Raw genomic sequence first — 25,497 nt, 5'->3', positions numbered from 1 at the left:
TGGGGAAGGCGCCTGGCCCAGATGGGTTTAAAGCTGAATTTTATAAGCTGATGGGGGAAGAGTATAGTTCCCACGTTGACTAAGGCATTTAATGAATGGGTAGAAGAGGGTGGCTCGCTGGAACGCCTTAATTTAGCCCAAATAATAGTGCTACCGAAGCCAAAAAGAGATGGAATGTTACTGTCTTCATATAGGCCTATCTCCCTTTTGAATCTTGAAATAAAATTATTTGCAAAAAGTTTGGCTAACAGGTTAAGAAAGGTTTTGCCGCAACTTGTTCATGAAGCACAAGTGGGCTTTGTACAAGGTTGTTCTGTAACTAAGAATCTGCATAGCATATTGACATCATTGGAGAAATTAAAAGGGTCATCAGAACAAGCAATACTGATTAGCTTTGACGCTGAAAAGGCGTTCGACCGTGTAGAATGGCCCTTTCTATTCACAGTTTTAGATAAATATGGATTCAAAGGCTGGTTTGTGCAAGCGATTCACGCCCTATATTTTTCACCTCGAGCCAGAGTATTGGTTAATGGGAATTGGTCTGTGGATTTTGAGATTAAACGGAGGACCAGGCAGGGTTGCCCGTTGTCACCATTGCTTTTTGCGCTCTATTTAGATTCTTTGATTCGATCATTTCCTGTCGAGCTATTAGTGGAATATCAATCGGAAAAATGGAATTTAAAATTGCGGCGTTCGCTGATGATTTGTTAGTGACTCTTACTAAACCTACAGTGTCACTTGAGGCGCTTCTGGAAATTTTTGAGGAATTCGGAGACTACTCAGGATTTAAGTTAAATTTGGATAAATCAGAGGTATTGGCAGTGACACCGAATACTCAAAATCTTTGGGAAGGAGATTTCCCCTTGAGATGGGCGGATAACTACTTTCGTTACTTGGGGGTTCTATTAATGGCTCAAATGGAAGACTTATATAAATTAAATGTCAACAGGCTGTTAAATCAAACAGAGAAGCAGTTGGAATTTTGGAGTGCGTTGCCTGTGCCATTGGTGGGTCATGTCTGTCTTATCCGAATGGTGATTCTGCCCAGATGGTTATATGTCATGCAGACTTTACCGTTGCAGCTGCTTCAGAAAGACATTAGGAGATTTAATCAGATAGTGGGGCGCTTTTGTTGGGCAAAAAAAAAAGCCAAGCTTAAGCTACAACTTTTGATGGGAAGCTGGCAACAAGGGGGATTGGGTCTTCCTAATTTACAGTATTATAACTATGCCAGCCTCTTGAGACTGGTAAGAGACTGGGTCTTCTCAACGAACCTGCACTCGCCCCTAGAGTTAGAGAAAGTTTATTTTAGTCCTTATGGTTTAGTTACCTTGCTGCATATAGATAGACTCTCGTTGCCAAAGTCCCTTAGGAATAGTATACTTTTGGTGCCTTTGCGCAAAGCATGGAGATTTCTAGGGAAAAAATTGGGGGGTGACCCGAGCAAGTCAGAATTACTAGCTATAAGAGGGATTCCAATGTTCACACCAGGGATGGAGAATCCGGCTTTTACACAATGGGAGAGAAGGGGTTTTTTCCTGTTTGAGGACAATATTAGATGTAGATGGGAATCTTAAATCATTAAGACAACTCTTACCTTCTGATGAAGGAGGTTGGGGAGAAGCCTTTGCCTATGGCCAGATGAAGCATTATATTCAATCCTTGGGTGGGGAGGCGCTCAAATTTAAATTGGGGGAGAAAGTAAAGTTGTTTTTTGATGATATATCAGATGAAGCCCCGGCAATTTCAAATCTCCAGAAGAAATTATGGGCATTGACACCGAGATTGGGGTTAACTCAGCTTCATCAAAGGTGGGAGGTAGATGTGGGAACAGAGTTATCTAACTGGGACATTGATGCCCACCTGAGGGGCATTCCCAAATTAATCAGTAGAGCCAGTTACCGAGAATGTGCATTTAGGGTAATATATAGAGTATGTTTTACACAAGTTCAACTGTTTAGAGCAGGAGGGGTTGATACGCCAACATGTTTGAAATGCAGCTTAATGGAAAACACTTTTTATCATGCATTTTGGGAGTGTATAAAGGTACAGGAGTATTGGAGGAGGATAGTGGCATTTATGTCTTTATTAATGTCATATAATATAGTGGTCGCTTCCCTCCAACTGCTCTTGGACTGTCCGGGTGAATTTAGGGGCCTAAACGCAGATGGAAAGCTATTATGTCGTAAGCTCTGCCTAGTTGCGAAGAAATGTATACTACAATCTTGGACCTCGGTGTGACCTCCAGAGTATTGGCATTGGCGCAATCAGGTGCAACAGTTAATGACATGGAAGGCCAGAGAAGCAAAAGGCTCATGCCGACGTAAAGCACGTTTTCTTAAAATTTGGGGGAATATGTTGGAAGCTTTAACGCAGAAAGGAAGAAACCTCATCTTTAATACGTTATGAGTGAGACACAATGTGGGGACACACATTCATGGGATATACACATACATGAACATATCTTTGGATTGAAGGGAGAGGGGGGGAGGGAATAGTAGAGGTAAGAATGTTAATTTGTCTAAAGGGCTGGCAACATGATCATTAAAGTTATGGATCAATTGAAATTACTAAATAGTAGGGTGGGAATCAAGTAAGAATGATGTAGGAGGGAGGGGGGAGGGAAGGAAAAGGGGTGGAGGAGGGGGGGAGATTTAAAAAGTTTGACAATGAAAGAAGTTTGACAAAGACACCATGATTTTAATGTGTTAAGTTTATTTAACATTCTGTAAGTTTGATACTTGAAATATATGCGTGGTTCTGTATCATTTTCTGCAAATAAAATATATGAAAACTAAATAATGCTGTTTTTTGTTGCTGACTGCCATTTATTCATGTCTTTTATTTTGAGTATTATATTCTGGTGATTTGTTGAAAGTGGACACTGTTCTAGAGACTTGGGTATTATCTTGGATTCTAATTTAACTTTAGAATTGCAGCTAAATACATTGGTAAAAAGGTCCCCCCCCCCCCCCCCCCCCCACACACACACACACACAAATTAAGACTGCTTTGTTAGGTTTTCCCAGACCTTTTAGATTATTAGTTTAAGCTTTGATTCTTTTTACCACAATTAGATTAGTGCAATTCTCTCTTTATCTAGAACAGTAGTGATTCCTGCTGGTATCTTGTGAGTTTTTTTGTATTTTCACGTGACAAATGTGCATAGACTACAGACTCGCACATTTTACCAGTAAATAGGATGTGATAGATACTTTTAATATGATGCCAGCAGAATAATCAGTTCACCAGTAGCTTCTGGTTACAGGTAGACAGTATTGGCAATTTCTAACCTCCCTTGTAGAGGGAGAGGGTATGAAGGGCCTCGATTGCAAAGACTTGCAGCTATATTTCCACAGTGCACAGAGATGGAATATTGGAGCAAGAAAGCCAAAGAAAAGAAAAAAGCTCTAAAGTAGTTCCCTTAAAACATACCAGTGCATAGTCCTGTTTTGTCCAGCCCAAAACAGGGCAGAGCCTGTACTGGGCAACCAGAGCTGTGGAGTTGGTACCTTTGACTCTGACTTCTATTATGTCTAGTAAATCTAAGAGATATTTGATTAATTACAGAAACATAGGATATTTCTTTATATACAAAATTAGGGCTAATACATCACAATATATATTTATTTGAAGTTTCAACAAAGAATATGAACAAAAAAGTGATGTCAAATGAAAATATGCAATACACTGTTATGCACTTAATAATTTTTTTATTTATAAGTAATTCAAAATAATAAACAAAAATGAACATATAGAGAAAAGCTGGTACTGAAGGAAAAAAAATCAATATATGTTACAAAGAGGCATATTTTCAAAGCACTTTGGGAGGCTAAGTTCCATAGGTTTCTATGGAACTTTGGGAGGCTAAGTGCTTTGAAAATATGCCTCATTGTAACCTATATCTTCATGATAACTATCAAAACTTTTACTTTATTGTAGTATATCCAGCTTAAGTCCACAAACTATGGAATTCAATAGCACACAGAAGACATCTATCTATCTATATATAAAAGGCACTTTGAAGCCTCAAGCCGGAAACTTGAGGCGCCCGAGATATCCGGTTTGGCCTGCAGCCTCCAGTCACTGTAGCTCCGCCCTCGCGTTAAAACGCGATGATGTTGAGGGCGGGGCGGCCCTCACAACCACGTCACTGAGGGACGAAGGGACGAAGAGGAGAGGTGTGCAACTCGGAACGGAGGCACAGAGGGGGTGTCTGCAACTCGGGAGGGAGGACGGGGGGGGGGGGATTACCCTGCTAGCGCCCGTTTCATTTTTGCCAGAAACGGGCATTTCTTACTAGTTTTTAAATAAATCTTTGAAGAATTTGCCCTCGGCAAAAGAATTGCCTCAGTCAAACCCTCCGTTATGGATGCTCTCAAATCTCATCTAACTCTCAGAGCAAAGAACAACCTCTCAACACTAACTTGGGTCAGTGGTAAAGCAGTAACCACCAGAGCAACATCTCTAACAATTTCAGGATATAAACGAATGGCTTTTTGCACTGTTAGTTTTGATTAATGATCTCATTTTTCAGCTCCTTTTAGTGCAAGTGAGAAATTGTTGAAATATACTCGATTTGCTCTCTGTGTTTGGAGGAATCCTTTTCTGTGCAGAGATGCTTTGCACACTCATTCTGTTGATATTTATCAAAATCAAATTCATCCTCAGTTGATGTTGGTCTTCAGCCTTCTTAACTTTTTCCACCTGGCATTCCTGCAACCCATTCATCCTAATTGCTACTTCACATAGAACACCTCTCCGTTTAGTCACCTGTTCATCTAGAAGAATCTGGTATACTGAATCTACATAAACAACTGCCCAAAGTATCTTATTTTCTAATAATTGTGCCTCTCCAGTTCATTGAAGCAGAAATGCCATCTGCAATTAATCCTCCTTTTTAGGACAAATGAATCATCAGGTTCAACAATATACCTGGAGGTAAATCCTCAGCTTGTAATTTTTTAGTCACTGTAAACAGGCAATGAAGCAACTCTTCCAATTCTGTCACCTGTGCCTACTGACTTTCACTTATCACTTATGGGTTGGTAGAAAAAAGCAGATCACTTGAGGGTTGGTAAAAAGGAGCAGATCACAATTTAAAGTTTTCTTCAAATTCTTTATTTTTATGAGGTGTAAAAATAAAACCAAACAAGCTTGACACTTGTGGTGTTTCACCCAGGCAAAGGGCCGTGCCAGGGGCTAGGTAATACCATCAACAAATAAGACAAAAGCTTTTCAGTTTAAAAAAACTGTATAAATAAACATAAATGAGATATAGATACACATCAAAACATGTACATAAACACTTAATATTGATAATGCCCCCCCCCCCCGTGTATACCAAACATAATAATAAAGTTTAAAAAAGGCACCTATCCAGTGGGTGTATAGCAGTCACTTCACCACCTTGTCTTATTTGTTGATATTATTACTTAGCCCCTGCTGCAGCGTTTGCATGGGCTAAAAATGTCCAGCATTGGCTTTGTTTGGTTTTATTTTTAGACCTCTCAAGAATAAAGAATTTGAAGAAAACGTTCTTAATTGTGATCTGCTCCCGCCATCTTGGGTTTTGCAGATCATCTGCCTAGTTGTTTCCTTGGTCTCACTTGAGGGTTGGCTCTGTGGTCTCACTTGAGGGTTACCCATGTCAACAAGAAAGGGTTTCAGATCAAGTAAGCACTGAATCATTAAATAACTACTGCCCCAACATGTGGCTTGATCAGTAGTTACCCCTTTTCCAGCTCATATCTTCAAAATGGAATCAACTTTAGGTTTCTGGCAGCAAAAACTACTTTCCTCACTTTGCCATTCAGAGCAGCAGCATGTCTTTCTTGCAAACTCTTATTGCCAACTGCAGTGTGTGCACAACACAGAACATGTAATTTGGGAAAGTTTTGAGGCAGCTACAATGGTGGAGGCTATTATTAAGAATAAAATTGCAGAGCATATACAAAAACATGGACTGATGAGACAAAGTCAGCACGGATTTAGTGAAGGGAAGTCTTGCCTCACCAATCTAATGCATTTTTTTGAGGGGGTAAGCAAACATGTGGACAATGGGGAGCCGGTTGATATTGTATATCTGGATTTTCAGAAGGCGTTTGACAAAGTGCCGCACGAAAGACTCCTGAAGAAATTGCAGAGTCATGGAATCGGAGGTAGGGTATTATTATGGATTAAGAACTGGTTGAAAGATAGGAAGCAGAGAGTAGGATTGCGTGGCCAGTATTCTCAGTGGAGGAGGGTAGTTAGTGGGGTCCCGCAGGGGTCTGTGCTGGGTCCGTTGCTTTTTAATGTATTTATAAATGACCTAGAGATGGGAATAACTAGTGAGGTAATTAAATTCGCCGATGACACAAAATTATTCAGGGTCGTCAAGTCGCAGGAGGAATGTGAACGATTACAGGAGGACCTTGCGAGACTGGGAGAATGGGCGTGCAAGTGGCAGATGAAGTTCAATGTTGACAAGTGCAAAGTGATGCATGTGGGTAAGAGGAACCCGAATTATAGCTACGTCTTGCAAGGTTCCGCGTTAGGAGTTACGGATCAAGAAAGGGATCTGGGTGTCGTCGTCGATGATACGCTGAAACCTTCTGCTCAGTGTGCTGCTGCGGCTAGGAAAGCGAATAGAATGTTGGGTGTTATTAGGAAGGGTATGGAGTCCAGGTGTGCGGATGTTATAATGCCGTTGTATCGCTCCATGGTGCGACCGCACCTGGAGTATTGTGTTCAGTACTGGTCTCCGTATCTCAAAAAAGATATAGTAGAATTGGAAAAGGTACAGCGAAGGGCGACGAAAATGATAGTGGGGATGGGACGACTTTCCTATGAAGAGAGGCTGAGAAGGCTAGGGCTTTTCAGCTTGGAGAAGAGACGGCTGAGGGGAGATATGATAGAAGTGTATAAAATAATGAGTGGAATGGATCGGGTGGATGTGAAGCGACTGTTCACGCTATCCAAAAATACTAGGACTAGAGGGCATGAGTTGAAGCTACAGTGTGGTAAATTTAAAACGAATCGGAGAAAATTTTTCTTCACCCAACGTGTAATTAGACTCTGGAATTCATTGCCGGAGAACGTGGTACGGGCGGTTAGCTTGACGGAGTTTAAAAAGGGGTTAGATAGATTCCTAAAGGACAAGTCCATAGACCGCTATTAAATGGACTGGAAAAATTCCTCATTTTTAGGTATAACTTGTCTGGAATGTTTTTACGTTTGGGGAGCGTGCCAGGTGCCCTTGACCTGGATTGGCCACTGTCGGTGACAGGATGCTGGGCTAGATGGACCTTTGGTCTTTCCCAGTATGGCACTACTTATGTACTTATGTACTTATGTACTAAGAACATCATTTTGTTGTTCTATATCAGCTTCAGCTCAGTTGCAGGAATGTGCTGTTCAATTTCAAACATTACTGTATCTCTGAAATGTTCTGCTAGCTGTTGGTCACTTTCATTGTCTGCATTCATTAGTTTAATTTACTCCTGCCAGAATTCGGAACCAAAAAAATAAAAATTATGCAGAAAAAATTTCAAAATTCTGTGCACAAAATTTGCAAATTCTGCAAGTTTGTCATAATTTAACCAATATTAAAGCTCCCTGTACACAGATACCATCTATATTTTCCCAGCACCCATAGCATCCATATTTTTTCCAGCTTCCTCCTTGCACCCACACATAGCATCCACCTTTACAGTCCCACCCCCCACACGTAGCATAGACATTTACAGCCCCCTTCCTCACACACACACACAGCCCCCTTCCTCCACCCACACATATAGCATCCACCTTTTTTGTTTTATAGCCCTGCCTCTCTCACACATAGCATCCACTTTTTTTTTTTACAACCCCCTTCACCCACTCACCAACACATATTATCCACGTTTTTGTTTTTGTTTGTTTTTTTACAGCTTGCTCCCTTCCTACCTGCTCCCATAGGCAATCAATATTTTTTTTCAGCCTACCCCTGCACTCACCTGTAAAGTAGGGGCTGCTTGCGAGTACCTCTTAGGGCAGGAAAGAGCCCCACTCTTTCCTGCCCAGCTCGTGCCACTGCTTTTTCCAAATGGTCACCGAGACATCCTGCGGCAGTCTCACAAGATTACCGCTTGAAGTCTCGGTGGCCATTTTGAAAAAACAGTACATGAGCCAGAAAACGGCAGCGGCAGCAGTGGGCAGGAAACCGTAGGGCTCTTTCCTGTCAATGAAGAGGCCACTAGACCACCAAGTAGGCCTGGGAGGGTGGCAGGGGAGTCAGCCTGCCTGCCTTTGCCGCAGGCTGGGGAGGGCCCACTGAGGATCAGGGAGGTGGCGGGGAGGCCAGCCATTCAGCTTTGGAGCGTAGAATTCTCCACAAATTCTGTGCTCCACAGTCACGCAGATTTCCGGCAGGAATATTAATTGTAGTTAGTATGTTAGAAGCATTGTCAGTTACAATACATAGAATGTGCTCTTTTTTTTAAGTTCATAATCATGCAGAACCTTTTCCACTAAGAACTGGAGAATCTTGCTGATATGATGAGCTTCTTTTACTGCCAGTGTCTTGGTGAACTATTTTAGTTCACTCTGTGGCATGTGCAGGCATCCATCTTAAGAAATACAAAGCTCCCCTTGAGACATAGTAACATAGTCCATCCAGTCTGCCCAACAAGATAAACTCATATGTGCTACTTTTTGTGTATACCTTACCTTGATTTGTATCTGTCATTTTCAGGGCCCAGACCATATATGTCTGCCCAGCACTATCCCCGCCTCCCACCACCAGCTCTGGTACAGACCGTATAAGTCTGCCCGGCATTATCCCTGCCTCCCAACCACCAGCCCCAGCACAGACCGTATAAGTCTGACCAGCACTATCCCCGCCTCCCATCCACCAGCCCCGCCTCCCATCACCGGTTCTGCCACCCAATCTCGGCTAAGCTCCTGAGGATCCATTCCTTCTGAACAGTTTGAGAGTTTAAGTTCTTCCTTTTGGTTGGCTTTATCACACACCATTTTTCTAACACACTCTCTTTCCAGAGGCACACCCTGTTTGAGGGCCATTTTTCCTTTCAGACCTATAAAATCTGGTCATGAAAATGATAGAGACACACTATCCTTCACAGGATAGTAGTATGATATGTTTGTTTTTTTAGTGTATCTGCTGTCATTGTTACAGTAATTATCACTGGCAAAATACCTTGTAACTGATGTCTGTGAAGTTTTCTGATCCTTTTCCTGGCTGGAAGTACTGGGCATTGTTTCCTTGCTTTTATTGTCATCTTTTTCACTCACAGCTTTTTGAATACTTCTAGATATTAGTGCTGTAAATGTCTTTTGAGATTGGAAGCTCTTGTAGGAGCATTTTTATCACTACCTAAATATGTGCTGGTCTTGCCATCACAATTCGATAAATCCGCTTTTAGATTGAACTATTTTTATTGATGACAGGCTAGTAACAGCAACAGTCAAGAAAGACAATAATGGAGTACACAAACAGAAAATTATAGTACAATACCGTATAACCCATCATCCAGTTTTTATCAATTCCCCCCCCCCCCTCCCATTCACCGTCCCAGTATAACACAGTTGATATCAACCCTAACCCCCCAGAGAACCTCCATCAGGTAAAACAAAACAATAATTCCAAGAACGAGAGAGTTCTGTTTCTTCTGACTCTCCCCTTTTCACAAATAAAAGGAAGGAGTCCCCTTAACCGTCCCCCCCAACAGAACCCGAGCCCTTCCCAAAACCCTTGTATTTCTCTCTCCTCTTCCCTCCTGGAGATGATCAAAATAGGTTAAACAGAAATGGAGAAGCAAAAAGTGAACCTCCATGACAAAAATTACAAAGGCAAAGTATTAAGAAGTAGGCTGCGCACTCAAGGAGGGAGGTGTTGTACAAAAGGTTCCCATCCAGCCAAAAATATTTTCTGTAAAACAAGCAGAGCAAGCTCCCAGGTTAATAATAACTGGACCACATTACGCCAGTGCCACTGATTAGGAGCATCTCTCACACCATGTCTATAAGATACACTTCACACCCACCACACATGCTTTATAGAGAAAATATCGATGTCCCTTTGAAAGAGAGCCCCTATATATTTCCAACCCTAATAGAAAACTGGAGGGGGCAAAGGGAAAAGACCGTTAATACACGAAAGCACCCAATGCCAAAAGTCCTGTATGGTCGGGCATGTCCAAAGTGCATGAGGTAATGTATTCTCCATCGTCCCACAGGCCACACAACTCAGAGACGGGATATACCCGGTATGGAAGGCCTGCCTTGGAGAAAAAATATGCACTTGTTAGAGTCCGGAACAAGCATTCCCTATACCAAGCATTGTAGAGACAGTGCCTCCTCCCCCAAATGTTGACCCAAGAACTTGCCACTATGAGAGCATAAGACTTTTTAGGCATCAGCAGTGCGAGGACTTTATGAAAATAAGTCACTGACATACGAGTCACCTGAGGTGCTGTAAAAAGGCAACTTGTAGATATGTATAAAGATTTCCTGGATGTGGAGGCACAGTACCCACAACACTATCATAAGATTTGAGGATGCCTGTTTCACCAAGTCCGCAACACAGAGACATCCCTGTCTACCCCAGCTTTGAAATACTGAAGAATCAATCCCCAGGGTGAAATTCAGGTTTCCACTTTTAAAGGTAATCAATAGAAATAAAACAAAATAAAACATGGAAAAGAAAATAAGATGATACCTTTTTTTATTGAACATAACTTAATACATTTCTTGATTAGCTTTCGAAGGTTGCCCTTCGTCAGATCGGATATTATATATGTAATTTTTTAAAGCCACCCACTAAGACCCATCAACTGTCCCGAGTCTTAATTCTCTTTAGACCAGACAACAATAAAAAAAAAAAAAACTTACAATTGATTAATTTTCCAAAAACACCATATATATCTGCAGCTGAACTCCTCAAGAGATATTTCTCAGACATCTTGCAAATTCCTGCTGATAACCACCCGTTGGTATCAAAAGCGACTTATATTTCTAAAAAGACTTCTATGACTGAAAATGTGGATACGAATCTGATTGATATTTTGGAGAAGTCAGAGATAGCAGAGAGGGCCGCTCTTATAGTGACTTTCGCTTTTGACTTAGGAACAATATTTTGAAGTTGTATTTTCGCCATATGTCAGATAATTTCTTGGGTTCTAGAATAAAAATTTTTCCTGACATTTCAAGGGAAACACAAGCCAGGCGCCGTGAGCTCTTGGCTTTTAAACCGAGAGTGGTAGCCCTTGGTGGGACCTTTTTGGTCCGTTTCCCCAGTAAATGTTTTATTTCTTTAGATTCAAATAATTACCTTTTTCTTGAACCCAAGAAATTACAAGAATTTTTGGAATTAAGAGAACAAATGAAGAAGCCTCTTCAATAGCTTCCTGTAGTTATTCCGCTACCAGCTGTAACTTCTGATTGACCCTCCTCCCTCTGAAAGAATAGTTCTATTCATGTGATTTTTCTTTTTTTTAGTTATTTTCTCTCTTGGATCCCCATGTTTGAGGTCAATTATTTCAAAATATTATATGTGGGGGTAAAATTTATTGCTTTTTTTCGAAATTTCCATTTCTGTACATTTATGATGGTTATTATGAATGTAATAAATTAAAAGATTAAAAAAAAAAAAAAAAAAGACCAGACAACAATACAGAAATAGAGGTCCATCTGCTTTGCTCAGGAACCTCATCCTTCATGGATCCCCCAAAACCTTTTTAGAGTAAACACCATGCAGCAATAAAGCAAGTCATTAAGCAGTCATTTGTAAAGAAAGCCTCAAACTCATAATAAATCCACACACACACACACACACACACACACACACACACACACACACATACACACACATAAAAAAAATCCTGCAAGTCATAATATGAGCTTGGTTCAGCAGAACCTCCACCAAAGGTGATACCAGTTCCCTTCTCAATTGTTTCATAAGGTTAGGGAAGTGCTTGCAATCTCCCATGCTGATAGTAGTTCTGCTAAGCTCCAACCACAGACAGAAGAGCCTCCTGCAATTAGTTTCAAACCTCAGCTCCCGCCGAGGAAGTTGTCATTGTTAGAGCAGACAAGGTGTCTTGTACAACAGTTACATTGTCTTCCACAAAGAAAGAAGAGGGAAAAGAGAGAGAAAAAAAAAACATTCAAGGCATAGTATAGTTTCAGTACAGCAGAACCTCCGCTGAAAGCAATGCCAGTTCCCATCTCAGGTATCTCACAGGATCAGGGGCTTCTCGATATCTCCCAGGCTGATAATAGGTCTTCTAAGTTCTAACCACAGCACGTTTTAAACCTCTGATCCCACTGAGAAACTCATCATTGGTAGACCAGACAAAGAACTTTGTGTAGCAATTACAGTTTCAATACAGCAGAGTCTTAAGTTGATGCCAGTTCCCAGCTCAGGTATCTCTTAGGATCAGGGGTTTCTCGATACCTCCCAAGCTGATAGTTATTCTTCTAAGTTCCAATCGCAGACAAAAGGAGAATCCTCTACAACAAGACTCAAGCCTCGACCCCCATTAAGGAAGTTGTCAGTGGTAGACCAGACAAAAAGTCTTGCGCGGCGGTCACAGTCTCAAAAAACAGTGCTTTATTTGCGTGTGTAAGTCTTAAGCATGCTGGGTACATGAGAGCAAATTGAATCTTGCAATTTACCAGTTGGGTACACAGTGGAGCAAAGCGGCGTTTCTGGGTTTTTACTTTCGCCGAATAGGCTTGGAAACACAATACTGTATGGTTGTTATATGTTAGTCTTACCATTTCTGATCGCCTGTAAAATAGCCATCTTATGGGCATAATTGAGGACCCGAAGTATTACCACCCATGGCCAGGTGGTAGTCAGCTGACACTGTCCCAATCTGTGCACCCTCTTGATGCGCAGAGGCAGTTCTAAGTCCAGAGAGAACCAGGCTTCCAGGACCCCAATTAGTTCTTTCTTTTCCATCTACTCTGGGAGACTGTCCAGGCTGAGGTTATTCTGCCTGGACCGTTTTTCAAGGTCCTCCAGTTTATCCTCCTAGCTTGAGATCGTGCTTTGCAAGTGAGCGCACATGCCCTCAAATTGTTTCACGTGGTCCTCCAGGTCACTAGTACGTTCCAATTCAAGTTGCTTAAAACATGATACAATGTTGTAAATGGACCCATCACCTATGGGATCCTGCGAAATCATATGTACACATTTTGTAGGGGCAGTGAAAAACAGATCTAATGGCTACTTTTGGCATTGGGCAGGTGGAAAGAGGATTGTGGGGTTGTCCAGGGAGTGGAAACTTGTTGCTTTGGACGTTGAATGGTTTGGAGGAGGATCATAAGACCTAGTGAGGCAAATTTTCAGTAAGCCCAGAGCCATATTACAATTATATTGGGTCCTGGGCAAGCATATATATGTAGGCACATATAAGAGATCACCATTTACTCTTGTTTTTTATAACGACTCCCCCCCCCCCCCCCCCCCATTACAATTATATTGGGTCCTGGGCAAGCATATATATGTAGGCACATATAAGAGATCGCCATTTACTCTTGTTTTTTATAACGACTCCCCCCCCCCCCCCCACTAGTCATATTCACTCTGTTCCTGCCTTCCCTCCCCCTTTCTTCCCAAGTATTACACCACCTCTTCAAACGTAGTGTGAGAAAACTGTGGAACCTATTGAGTGTAGCAGCAGAAAGTTATGAGAAAGCACAGAGTCTGTGGCTTTGAATGGATAGTGGTTAGATCAGTGGACTAAGAGCCAGAGAAGCTGGGCAAGTGATTTTCATGCTCTATGACTCTGATAGAAACCAAACATAACAAGGGTGACTGCTCCAAAGAGTGAAATTTATTGGTGATGTCTGAGGTATACATTTATAAAAGTGTTTAAAAAAACACGTATTTTTAACAAATATAAAATTCAAACAGATCTATGTGACATAATTGAACTGAGTCGACCTCAAAACACACCCCCTAACCCCTTTAAGACTGCTCAATCATAGTCTTGCACACTTTGCAACTGGCGGAAGCAACTGAAAATAACATTTAACTTGGTGCCTCTGAAAGGATGTAGACAGAGTGGAGGCAGTTTTAGGAATTTCCTTAGATAACTTCTCTTCACTTAGAATAAACAGAGAAACATATGTATATCTCCACTCCAGCCTGAATTCTGAAATGGAAACTCTCACATACACATACAATCTCACTTTTTTTTCAGGTGCACAGACACATGCACACATGCATACTCTTGCTCTTCTGTCACGTTTTCCCAAAAAACACGAACTAGGTTTGTGAGCCCTTGGGCCACTGCCAAGGAGCGGCAGTGGCAGGCAAAACCACCCCACAGAGGGATAAGGCAGAACTCTGACAGGGCCAGCTAGACTTCACCTGCACTTGACCACCGTTCTTCAGGAGTTGAGCCCCTGGGTGCAGGTGGCCGGCAGGACTTGCCGGACAGGGCCGGAACTGGATACCAGCAGGATACACTCAGGGACTAGAGCACACAGGGAGGCTAGGCAGAATACTAGTCTGAGAGTCCTAGTCTAGTCCTTGTCTAAGGGACAGAACTGAAAGCTGCAAGCAGCCACTGAAACAGGGAACAAACACTGGTAGACAAGAGACAGAACCGAAAGCTGCCAGGCAGCCACTGAACAAGAAACACAGACAACCTAGAACTAGACAAAGACATACAAACAAGAAACAAGACTAGGAAACAAGCAATAAAGTACAAGCAGCTACACAAAGACTAAACTAGAATCAGGCAAGAATACAGACCATAAACTGGACTAGGCAGAAGTGCAGCAAGTACCAACAAACCAGGGCCTTAGGCGATGCAAAGGCAAAGCAGCGAGTTTCCAAATGGCTGAGATTCAGCTGCAGCAATCACCCAGCAGCTACGGGTGCTGAACAGGCTCAAAGAAGACAAGCAAGTCTGGCAGGCCGGAAGATCCGGACTGGACTGGGCTGAAGTCTGGAATGGGAAACAGCACATAGACAATCCAATGCAGCCACCAGGTCTGGCCACCAGAGGGCAAGAGGAACACAAACCAAAACACAAGCAGAAGGCATACAGAAGCACAGAGAGGCTTAACACATACAGGTGCAGTATAGTGGAGAAATCAGAGCCACGCTGGAAGCAGCCAGCACACAGAGACAGCGCTAAATTAGAAAGATCAGACAGAAGCCAGCTTAGAAGCCAGAAATAAGGTAAGCCCGAGGGGGGTCACGACCACAGACGTGACATCTTCAGATATATGCAAACACACTCCTCTTATGCTGCTACTGTCAACTACTCGTGTGCTTATTTAGGGGCCCATGTAGAAAGCCTTGCAGTAGGGTATGCACTGTACTGTGAAATAAGGGTCACAAAAAAGCTGCAGCATGTGGTATTCAATGAGCATGCAGATTACTTTCACGTTATAATGACGACAGTAATTTGTGGATCATTACTAAATGCCAACTTTCCTGTCAGTGGCTGAGCAGTGATTTGGCTCAGGCACTGACTGGAAGGATTGACATTAAAAAAAATAATAAACAAGCATACTGTGGCATGCATCAGCCCCTCACCCCTACCTTATACCTCAACATCTCTTCCTGCCCCCTCCCTCCAGTCAAGTGTAGTGGCATTCCTCCCTCCCTCTAAAATTCCCTGGTAGTCTAGTAGCCCCATGCCAAATTCCCAAAAAGTTAAGTATCCGGAGAAAAGGGACTGGGCAGGGAGAGAGGGACCATTGCAGAAAGCAATCTAGGGCAGGGTGGTTGGGTTGGAATAAGAGAGTGCTGCTAGACATCTGCTCCTTTCAACCAACCTGGTTCATTTTAATTCAGTCTGTGATAATTATTTCCATGTGAGCTAAAACCTATGCTGAAACTACTTCTGCACTGCTGAGCCAGTAAAACCTGCAATAAAAGTGGCTTATAGCTGTGGTAATGCTTTCTGCACGATCCCCTTACTGAGTATCCCTGCTCCCCAACCAGTTCTTCCTACCATAATGTAAAGTTCTTTCAATTGCTGCCTGCACTTTTCCTCAGCCTGCAGCAGCCCTTTTACACTCCCCCCTCCCCCCCCCCTCTAATTCTTATTGCTTCTCTGCAACACCTTAAGACCCCAAAACACTTACTGATTCCACTGTCTCTTTCCAAGGTCAACCCAGTACCCTTTGCAGTGCTCAGTTTCCCCCCTTACTTGCATATCATAGGGGGGCCAATGCAGAAAACAGCACATTAGAGCCACTAACCACACTTGCCTTAGGATGTAGTAATAATCAATGAGCATGCAAATTACTGCCGTGTTAAAATTGCATCAGCAATTCGCAGCTCATTCCCACATGTCATCCATTCTATCAGTGCCTGAGCCATGATTGGTGTATAAATATAGTACAAGCCTGCGGCCTACTGACCTGCTGGAAGAGCATGGCCCAGCCTAACGGCTGCTGGGAAAGACAAGCCAAGGAAGAATTAATTGAGATTAAAAGAGCATTTTCTAACTGTGACATTAGTTTGATAGTTTGGAATGATGAAAATAGATTCTGACCGTAGAGATAGCAGGGAGGGACCTTGTACCAGGTGCATGAAAAGGCAGAAGTGAGAGAGAACATTTGTGGTCAAGAACATTTGCCCATCTGCCGGAAAAAGGTTGGGGAATTTTTCCAGAAGTAAAAATATCAAAATCTGTGGTTAGTCTTGGGCCACCTGGGTAAAACAATCTTTTTTAGGGGGGGGTAATAGGGATAAATGTAAATCAAGAGTATAAATATGGCTGACAGCCTCCCTATAGGGGGACAGTCTGAGGCCAGAGGTTGACCTGTATCACCCGGTCAAAGATCTCCCCATAAGAATATTGTATTCTTATAACTTAACGCCTCACATGTAACCTGGCTTTGGTGAGTAATAAATCTTATAATTGAACCTGTCTCTAATTCTCTCTATTTCTTACTTATGGGTAATTTGTTACAATATATGAGATCTGATATAGACAAGGAAAAAGGTTAACTAGAATAAAATGACAGTCCTTCTGGGTTTGTCTGGGCAATTCACACCCCCAAGAAGACCCCTGACAGAGTTGGAAGATCATAGTAAGTTACTCTATGAACTTCTACTGTACTGGGTAACATTATTTATTTTATTTGTTGCATTTGTATCCCACATTTTCCCATAGTTAATCAGTTTTCAATGGAACTCAAAGGCTTCAAAGATTGGAATCAGATGAAATTGGTAACAGCCTTCCCTGTAAATTTAGGGCATATAAAAGCCCACATTAATTCATTGGCTCAGACACTAACAGAAAGGGTGACATAAAAAAAAAATGGTCACACTAGTCTGCATCAGCCTCTGTCAACAACTCACCTCCTGATGGCCCACACCTCTCAACCGCCCACAAGGGAAAAGTGTGTGGGGGGGGGGGGGGGGGGGGGGAGGGTAATGGGATTCATTGCTTACAATCAAAGCGGTTTACATATTATATACAGGTATTTATTTTGTACCTGGGACAATGGAGGATTAAGTGACTTGTCTAGAGCAAGGGGAATTGACCTCAGTTTCCCTGGTTCTTATGCCATTGCACTAACCATTAGGCTACTCCTCTACTGTTAATCTAGTCTCTCCCCCCCCAACCCCCCCCCCCCCAAATCCTTTACCTTAAAATAGAAATCCCTACCCAGGCCCACCCCACTGTACCTTACAGGAGTGGCAAGAGCAATGCCCACTCGCTCCTGCTTCGGGATGCTCTGCATAGGGCAAGGCGTCACTATTTTTCAAGATAGCGGCACTGGAGGCAGGAGCGTGATGGCATCGCTCCTTCCTCTCCTGTAGGTGGGGTGTGTTGAACTGGACTTGGGGGAGGGGTCAAGGGCTTGGAGGGTGACACTAGATACCAAGGATCTATTTTTATTTATTTATTTAAGGAACGGCATTTGGGCCCAGGGGAGGGAGAGGGTAGACTACTACTAGACTACCAAGGAAATCGTTTGAATTGTGTGGGGGGGGGGGGGGAGAGGTTTGCTTTGGATCGGGTCGGACCATTACATCTGGGGCAGGGTGGTTGGGGAGGGGAAGAGAAGTTGCTGATACACACTCATTCTCTCAAACAACCCTTCTATGAAGGCCTGGACCCTGGTGTTATTTTTCCTGTAGTAGTCACATTTGCATTCATTTGAATACAGTTGCAATAAGGATTTCCGTGCAGAAACACTTTTTGCATTGCTATCCAGTGGTACGACTGAGTGACTATTCAGTGGCTGGCTAGCTAGTCAGAAGCTTTTTGAAAAAAGATTCCGAGAAACATGTGTATTAACTTTGAATTTTATTTACTTTAGGTATTTTTGGACAACGTGGAAGCATTTATAAAGCAAATTGACTCTGTGAACTACATCAATTTGTTTTTGACTGAATTGAAGTATGTATCATTTTTCAATTTGAAACGTATGTGTTTGTGGCCATTTTGTTTTGCTCATAATTACTCATAAGTGACTCGTCTAGAGGCAGATATTTGAAGGAAAAATAAGTCCAGATTAAAAATGTATGTTACTAATCAGTGAGTCACTCTGCCTGAAATATCAGTAATAATAATAATGCTGCTTATTTTTGGATTTACAGTGATCTAGACAGTGGTTGATGGGTGCTTTTCATTTTTCAGTGTCATCTCATCTTGCCTTTCAGTCAGTTGGAAGTAAAATTTGGTTGTATTGTTTGTTTAAAAACTTACTCTACTAAACATGTTAGTCAAACCGGTTCACAGTCTAAAAATAAAAGCCAGAAAACACCAATTAATCAATGATAAAGAGTTATCTTAGTATGTGTATACAAAGCGGGATCATATGTTTTATCTTTGTTCACTTTACTGTTACATATGTTAAATTTGATTTTATTTTTCAAACTTCCAATAAAAAGACTTGAACTAGGAAAAAGTAATCTTTCATTCTAGAAAGAACACCAAGAACATTCAAAAGGAACATCCCAAAACAATACTGGATTGGTCATGTTCATCCATCAGTACCAAGCTGCGAGCATACAAATGCAGTTTCAAATTAACTAATATTAATTTTTTTAAATGACAATTTTTCATGAATATACAAAGGAAGATTAATGTAAAGACTAGGATCTAAAAAGGGAAAAAAAAAACCCAAAGAAAAGGAATGCCTGGTGGACTCAAATGTGCCCTTGCTGGTAAAAGGATCACCGATTGATGAGTCTAATGATATAAGTGCCTGATTTGGAATACAGAGCTCAATTGGTAAAGTCAGACAATTTAGAACTCCAGTATGAACAGCTTTGTGGGTTAAGTATAAAATTTTAAATAAGTGTCTGTAATGAATAGGAAGCCAATGTAGTTTTTTGAGATGAGATGATGCATGCTCATACTTATGAGGGTTGCAGAGAAATGGAGCAGCTGTATTCTGTAAGATATCTTGATATTTAGCAATCCATGCTTAAGCAATATTGAAGTAATCCAGGTACAAAATCAAAAAAGCATGAATTATGGTATTGTGAAGAACAGAAACATTAAAAAGGCCTCACAGGGGGTGTAATCAGGGTAAAGCCAAATAACCTAAAGTTACTTTAGAAATTTGCAAGTAGAAAGTGGGCATTATCAAAGATTACACCCAGGTAGCGAAATCACTCGACTGTAGGAGATAGGGAATTAAAAAGAATAAGAATAGGTCAAATCAAACAGCCAGTCACCCAGCAAGTCATTGTCCTGTCACTGTTTAGTACTAATTTGTTCTTATGAACCCATGATGCTATAGAAGCCCGAGAAAAATCAGGACTATTGAGAATAACAGGAAAAACTAGAAGAACATCATTTGCATAAAAGAAACAAGCTCATACCATAGCTCTGAACCAAGGCTGTTAAGAAAGGCATTGTGTTGGGAAGGGTGGGGGGGAGCAATTAAGAATTCTTCTGTTTCTTTAATAACTCCTTATTCTCTGTATGCACTGGTGGACTTGAAGAGTTTGGGCTTAATTAAATAATGTTATAGTGCTTTGAGACAAATATTACTGAATCTGAAATATATCTCCTTTCCAAATAAGTATGCTGCATGCAACCATTTATATGCAAAACATGTCAAGGAACATGCTCTTTGAGAATGCAGATGTCTAGTCTAGTTTATCCTATACAGAATTTTTCTGTAAAATAAGCAAGTTCTTCTGAGCAACACATATTATTCTAGACTGACTGCCACTGATTAGTAGAGGCAATAATATAACTTGTAATGGGTTATAGTATTTTCTCCAAGGACAACAGGCTCTATTGTTATCACAAGTGGGCCGACGATCTGCGTCTGCCCGGGATCCAGCATATCGCATAGCAAAAAAGAAAAAAATTTGCTAGAGCCTTCTGGCGCACGTGCCGCACTGCGCATGCGTGTAGTGCTTTCCCGCCCGTCATTTTTTTCCATTGGAGGAGCGACGGTGTTCTCTGCGGCTGCTCTACTGCCCGGGAAAGAGCCTTCAATTTTTGTCAGTGCCTTTCGACTAGTTTTTGCGTTTATTTTTCTTTTATTTTCCATCACGGGCCGTACTTAGGCTTGCTCAGTCGGAGTAATCCCTATATTTGTGCCTTTATTTTTTTTTCATTGGCACAGTCGAGACTTTTAATTTCACCGAAGCTGTCTTCCCTTCCATATCATTGAAGACTCCCAGTGGCTTCAAGCATTGTATTCTGTGCAACCGGACCATCTCGGTTACTGATACACATTCTTGGTGTATCCAGTGCCTCGTGCCCGACCATAGCCCGGCACATTGCATCCTTTGTCTTCGTATGAAGAAAAGAACACAAATTTCCCGAGAGACTCGGAGAGAGAAACTTTTTGGAGTTTGGTCTGGTGCATAGGCAGTGGCATCGGCGTCGATGGAGGCATCGACATTGGGAGTCACAATAGGGATGGCTGCTGCTGCGCGACCCAGGGACACTGAGAGAAGTGAGGCATTGAGTGGGTCGCCACCTGTCTGAAGGCCCCCTGGAACCGACCTTCGTTGGATACGACCCCGAAGCGATGTGAGGATTCCACGTCGTCCTCGTCTGCACCAAGAAGTCTTGGTGAGGTGCATCAGGCGAAGGCCAAGAAGCACCAACACTGATCTCCTTCGACGCACGGTCCCTGGAGCTCCGGCACGCCGAGGGATCCGGCACCTGAGAAGCGTTGATGCCGGGAGGATCGCTCCCCCTCCATTCAAGAAGTACTGACGTGCGTATCTCCCAGCAGCCTAGCCTGCACCGAATCCACAGCCTTTTCCGATGGCGGTTCTCAAATTGAGGGTGCTTGTGCCTACCATGCCTTCTGCTGCAACCCTGTCAACTGCCACCCGTGCTGGTTATCCTTTGATGTCAGTGGAGGAAGCTTTGCTGGAGTCGAGGCATGCACCAACCTCTCGATGCTGTTCTTGAGGCCACAGGTCTTCGAAGTCGAGACGGGCTCGGTCTCGGACATCCCTGAGGGAAGTGCTGTCCGCCACCGAAGAGGAACGCTTGTGGGAGTCTGAAGAGGATCCCAGGTACTTTTACTCCGATGAGTCCTATGAGATTTCTTCAGAACCTTCCCTTCCAACTGAGAGAAGGCTATCAGTACCTGAGAGCCTCTTTCACCTTGTTTGTGTGTGAAATGGCTGAGGCCATACCCTTCCCAGTAGAAGTGGAGGATGAGCCCAGGGCTATGGTGCTCGAGGTCCTAGACTACACCTGTCCACCTAAGGAGGCAGTGATGGCCCCCCCTGCATGAGGTACTCAAGGCAGTCCTCGTGCGGAACTGGGCATCCCCTCTGTCCCTGTGGTCCCCAAGAAAACTGATACTCCACAGGGAACCTGGGTTGGCGAGGTCTCAGTTACCCCACAACTCCATGGTGGTGGATGCCGTTCTCAAGAGAGCCAAGAGTATTAGAAACTATGCTTTGGCGCCCCCAGGCAGAGAAGCTAGGACCTTGGACTCTTTTGGGAGGAAAATGTATCATGCCGCGATGCTCATTGCCCGTATTCAATCATACTAGCTCTTCACAAGCGTCTGCTTGCGGAACTCGGGGAGGCAGCTGTCTTGATTCGGTTGATGCACTCCCTCCAGAGCATGCCAAGCCTTTTCGCCAGTTGGTCAAGCAGCAGAAGGTGTGTCGCAAGTTTTTGGCCATGGGCACTTACAACACTTTTGACGTGGCATCCAGAATCTCTGCTCAAGGTATAGCGATGCACAGACTCTCATGGCTGCATGTCTCTGACCTGGACCATTCGGTTCAGCAGAGGATGGCGTATGCCCCATGCTGGGGGGATAATCTTTTCGGAGAGAAGGTTGAAGAATTGGTTGACCAGATCAACAAGCATACCGATGCTATGTCTTCTCTCTCCCACCGGGCGCCTTCTGCTACCACCTGCTCATCCAGGAGGCATTTTGGTGGGTCCCAGAGTACATCTTACGCCTATTCAAGGTGTAGATGTGCCCCAGCGGCCCACCAGCCTGCTCAGGCTACACCCAAGCGCGCTCGTTCTCGTCAACAGCGTGTGCCTAAGGCCCCAGCTGCTCTCCAGCAAAAGCAAGGGACAGGCTTTTGACAGTCTCCAGCAGAGCATAGCCACCATAAAAGTGTCCGTGCCAGACGACTTACCGGTTAGGGGGAGGTTGAAATTTTTTCACCAAAGGTGGCGTCTCATAAGTTCCGAACAGTGGGTTCTTCAAATAGTCCGGTTATGATTCAACCTCAATCTGGTATCCAAACCTCCAAGTTGCCCACTGAGAGCTCATTCGTTCAGCTTTTAGCACAAGCAGGTACTTGCAAAGGTAATCTCCTTCCTTTTAGAGGCCCATGCGGTCAAATCTGTTCCACCAGGGGAAGAAAGGCAAGGATTCTTTTCCAGGTACTTCTTTGGGCAGAAAAAGACAGGGGAGATGCGTCCTATCCTAGACCTGAGAGCCCTGAACAAATTCCTGGTCCAAGAAAAGTTCAGGATGGTTTCTCTGGGCACTGTTCTTCCCATGATTCAGAAAAATGATTGGTTATGCTCTCTGGACTTGAAGGATGCATATACACATATCCTGATACTTCCAGTTCACAGAAAAGATATTCGGTTTCAGCTGGGAACACATCACTTTCAGTACCGCATGTTGCCTTTTGGCCTTGCATCTGCTCCCAGGGAGTTTACCAACTGTCTAGCGGTAGTTGCAGCGTCGCTACACAGACTGGGAGTGCATGTGTTCCCTTATCTGGACGATTGGCTGGTGAAGAGCACCTTGGAGGAGGGTGCTCGGGAGTCCATGTGGAAGACTATTCAGGTGCTCGAGCTACTAGGGTTTGTAATACATAGTAACATACTAATATAGTAGATGACGGCAAAGAAAGATATGTACGGTCCATACAGTCTGCCTAACAAGATAAACTCATATGTGCTACTTTATGTGTATACCTGACCTTGATTTGTATCTGCCATTTTCAGGGCATAGACCGTAGAAATCAGCCCAGCACTAGCCCCGCCTCCCACCACCGGTGCTGCCACCCAATCTCCGCTAAGCTTCTGAGGATCCATTACTTCTGAACAGGATACCCTTATGTTTATCCCACGCATTTTTGAATCCCGTTACTGTTTTCATCTCCACCACCTCCCGCAGGAGGGTATTCCACCACTATCTCCATGAAAAAATACTTCCTGACATTTTTCTTGAGTCTGCCCCGCTTGAATCTCATTTCATGTCCTCTAGTTCTACCGCCTTCCCATCTCCAGAAAAGATTTCTTTGCGACTTAATACCTTTCAAATATTTGAACGTCTGTATCATATCACCCCTGTTTCTCTTTTCTTTCAGGGTATACATGTTCGGGTCAGCAAGTCTCTCCTTATATGTCTTGTAACGCAAATCCCATAATATTTTTGTAGCTTTTCTTTGCACTGTCTCAATTCTTTTTACATCCTTTGCAAGATACGGCCTCCAAAACTGAACACAGTACTTCAGGTGGGGCCTCACCGATGACTTGGGGCCAATCCAGGTCACAAATACCTGGCAAGATCCCAAAAAAGTACAAAACATTCTTTACTGCTTATCCCAGAAATAGTGGATTTTCCCCAAGTCCATTTAATGATGGTTTATGGACTTTTCCTTTAGGTAGTCATCCAAAACGTTTTTAAAACGTCGCTAAGCTAACCGCCTTTACCACTTTCTCTGGCAACGAATTCCAGAGTTGAATTACACGTTGAGTGAAGGAATATTTTCTCCGATTTGTTTTAAATTTACTACATTGTAGCTTCATCGCATGCCCCCTAGTCCTAGTATTTTTGGAAAGCGTAAACAGACGCTTCACATCTACCCGTTCAACTCCACTCATTATTTTATAGACCTCTATCATATCTCCTCTCAGCTGCCTTTTCTCCAAGCTGAAGAGCCCTAGCCACTTTAGCCTTTCCTCATAGGGAAGTTGTCCCATTCCCTTTATCATTCTTGTCGCCCTTCTCTGTACCTTTTCTAATTCCACTATATCTTTTTTGAGATGCGGCGACCAGAATTGAACACAATATTCGAGGTGGGGTCACACCATGGAGTGATACAAAGGCATTATAACATCCTCATTTTTGTTTTCCATTCCTTTCCTAATAATACTAAACATTCTATTTGCTTTCTTAGCCGCAGCAGCACACTGAACAGAAGGTTTCAACATATCATCAACAACGACACCTAGATCCCTTTTTTGGTCTGTGACTCCTAAAGAGGAACCTTTGCACTTGCTCACATTAAACATCATCTGCCATTTACGTAGTCTCCCAGTCTCATAAGATCCTCTTGTAATTTTTCACAGACCTCCCGCGATTTAATGACTTTGAATAACTTTGTGTCATCAGCAAATTTAATTACCTCACTAGTTACTCCCATCTCTAGGTCATTGAGAATACTGACCATTTAACCCTACTCTCTGTTTTCTATCTTTTAACCAGTTTTCAATCCATAATAGAACACTACCTTCTATCCCATGACTCTCCAATTTCTTCTGGAGTCTTTCATGAGGTACTTTGTCAAACGCCTTCTGAAAATCCAGATACACAATATCAACTGGCTCACCTTTATCCACATATTTGTTCACCCCTCCAAAGAAATGTAGTAGATTGATGAGGCAAGATTTCCGTTCACTAAATCCATGTTGACTTTGTCTCATTAATCCATGCTTTTGAATATGCTCTGTAATTTTGTTCTTTATAATAGTCTCTTCCATTTTGCCGGGCACCGACTTAAGACTCACTGGTCTATAATTTCCTGGATCTCCTCTGGAACCTTTTTTAAAAATTGGCGTTACATTGGCAACCCTCCAATCTACCGGTACCACGCTCGATTTTAAGGATAAATTACATATTTTGAACAATAGCTCTGGAAGCTCATTTTTCAGTTCTATGAGTTCTCTGGGATGAATACCATCCGGTCCAGGAGATTTGCTACTCTTCAGTTTGTAGAACTGCCCCATTACATCCTCCAGGTTTACAGAGAATTCATTAAGTTTCTCCAATTCATCAGCTTCTCATACCATTTCTGGCACTGGTATCCCACCCAATCTTCCTCGGTGA

At 42.8% G+C, this 25,497-nt stretch overlaps 1 protein-coding gene across 1 annotated transcript in view; it reads left to right on the top strand.

Moving 5' to 3' along the window:
- ELP1 (elongator complex protein 1) overlaps positions 1-25,497 on the top strand; it is a 1,128,708-nt gene that overhangs the window by 698,955 nt on the left and 404,256 nt on the right. The window contains 1 exon segment of the mRNA XM_030194341.1: positions 18,289-18,368. Within this exon segment, the coding sequence (XP_030050201.1) occupies positions 18,289-18,368 (80 nt within the window).

This window comes from Microcaecilia unicolor, chromosome 2 (assembly GCF_901765095.1).
Source record: "Microcaecilia unicolor chromosome 2, aMicUni1.1, whole genome shotgun sequence".
Classification (NCBI taxonomy): domain Eukaryota; kingdom Metazoa; phylum Chordata; class Amphibia; order Gymnophiona; family Siphonopidae; genus Microcaecilia; species Microcaecilia unicolor.
Note: the sequence above shows the minus strand (reverse complement) of the source record. Positions and strands in the feature narration are given on the sequence as shown.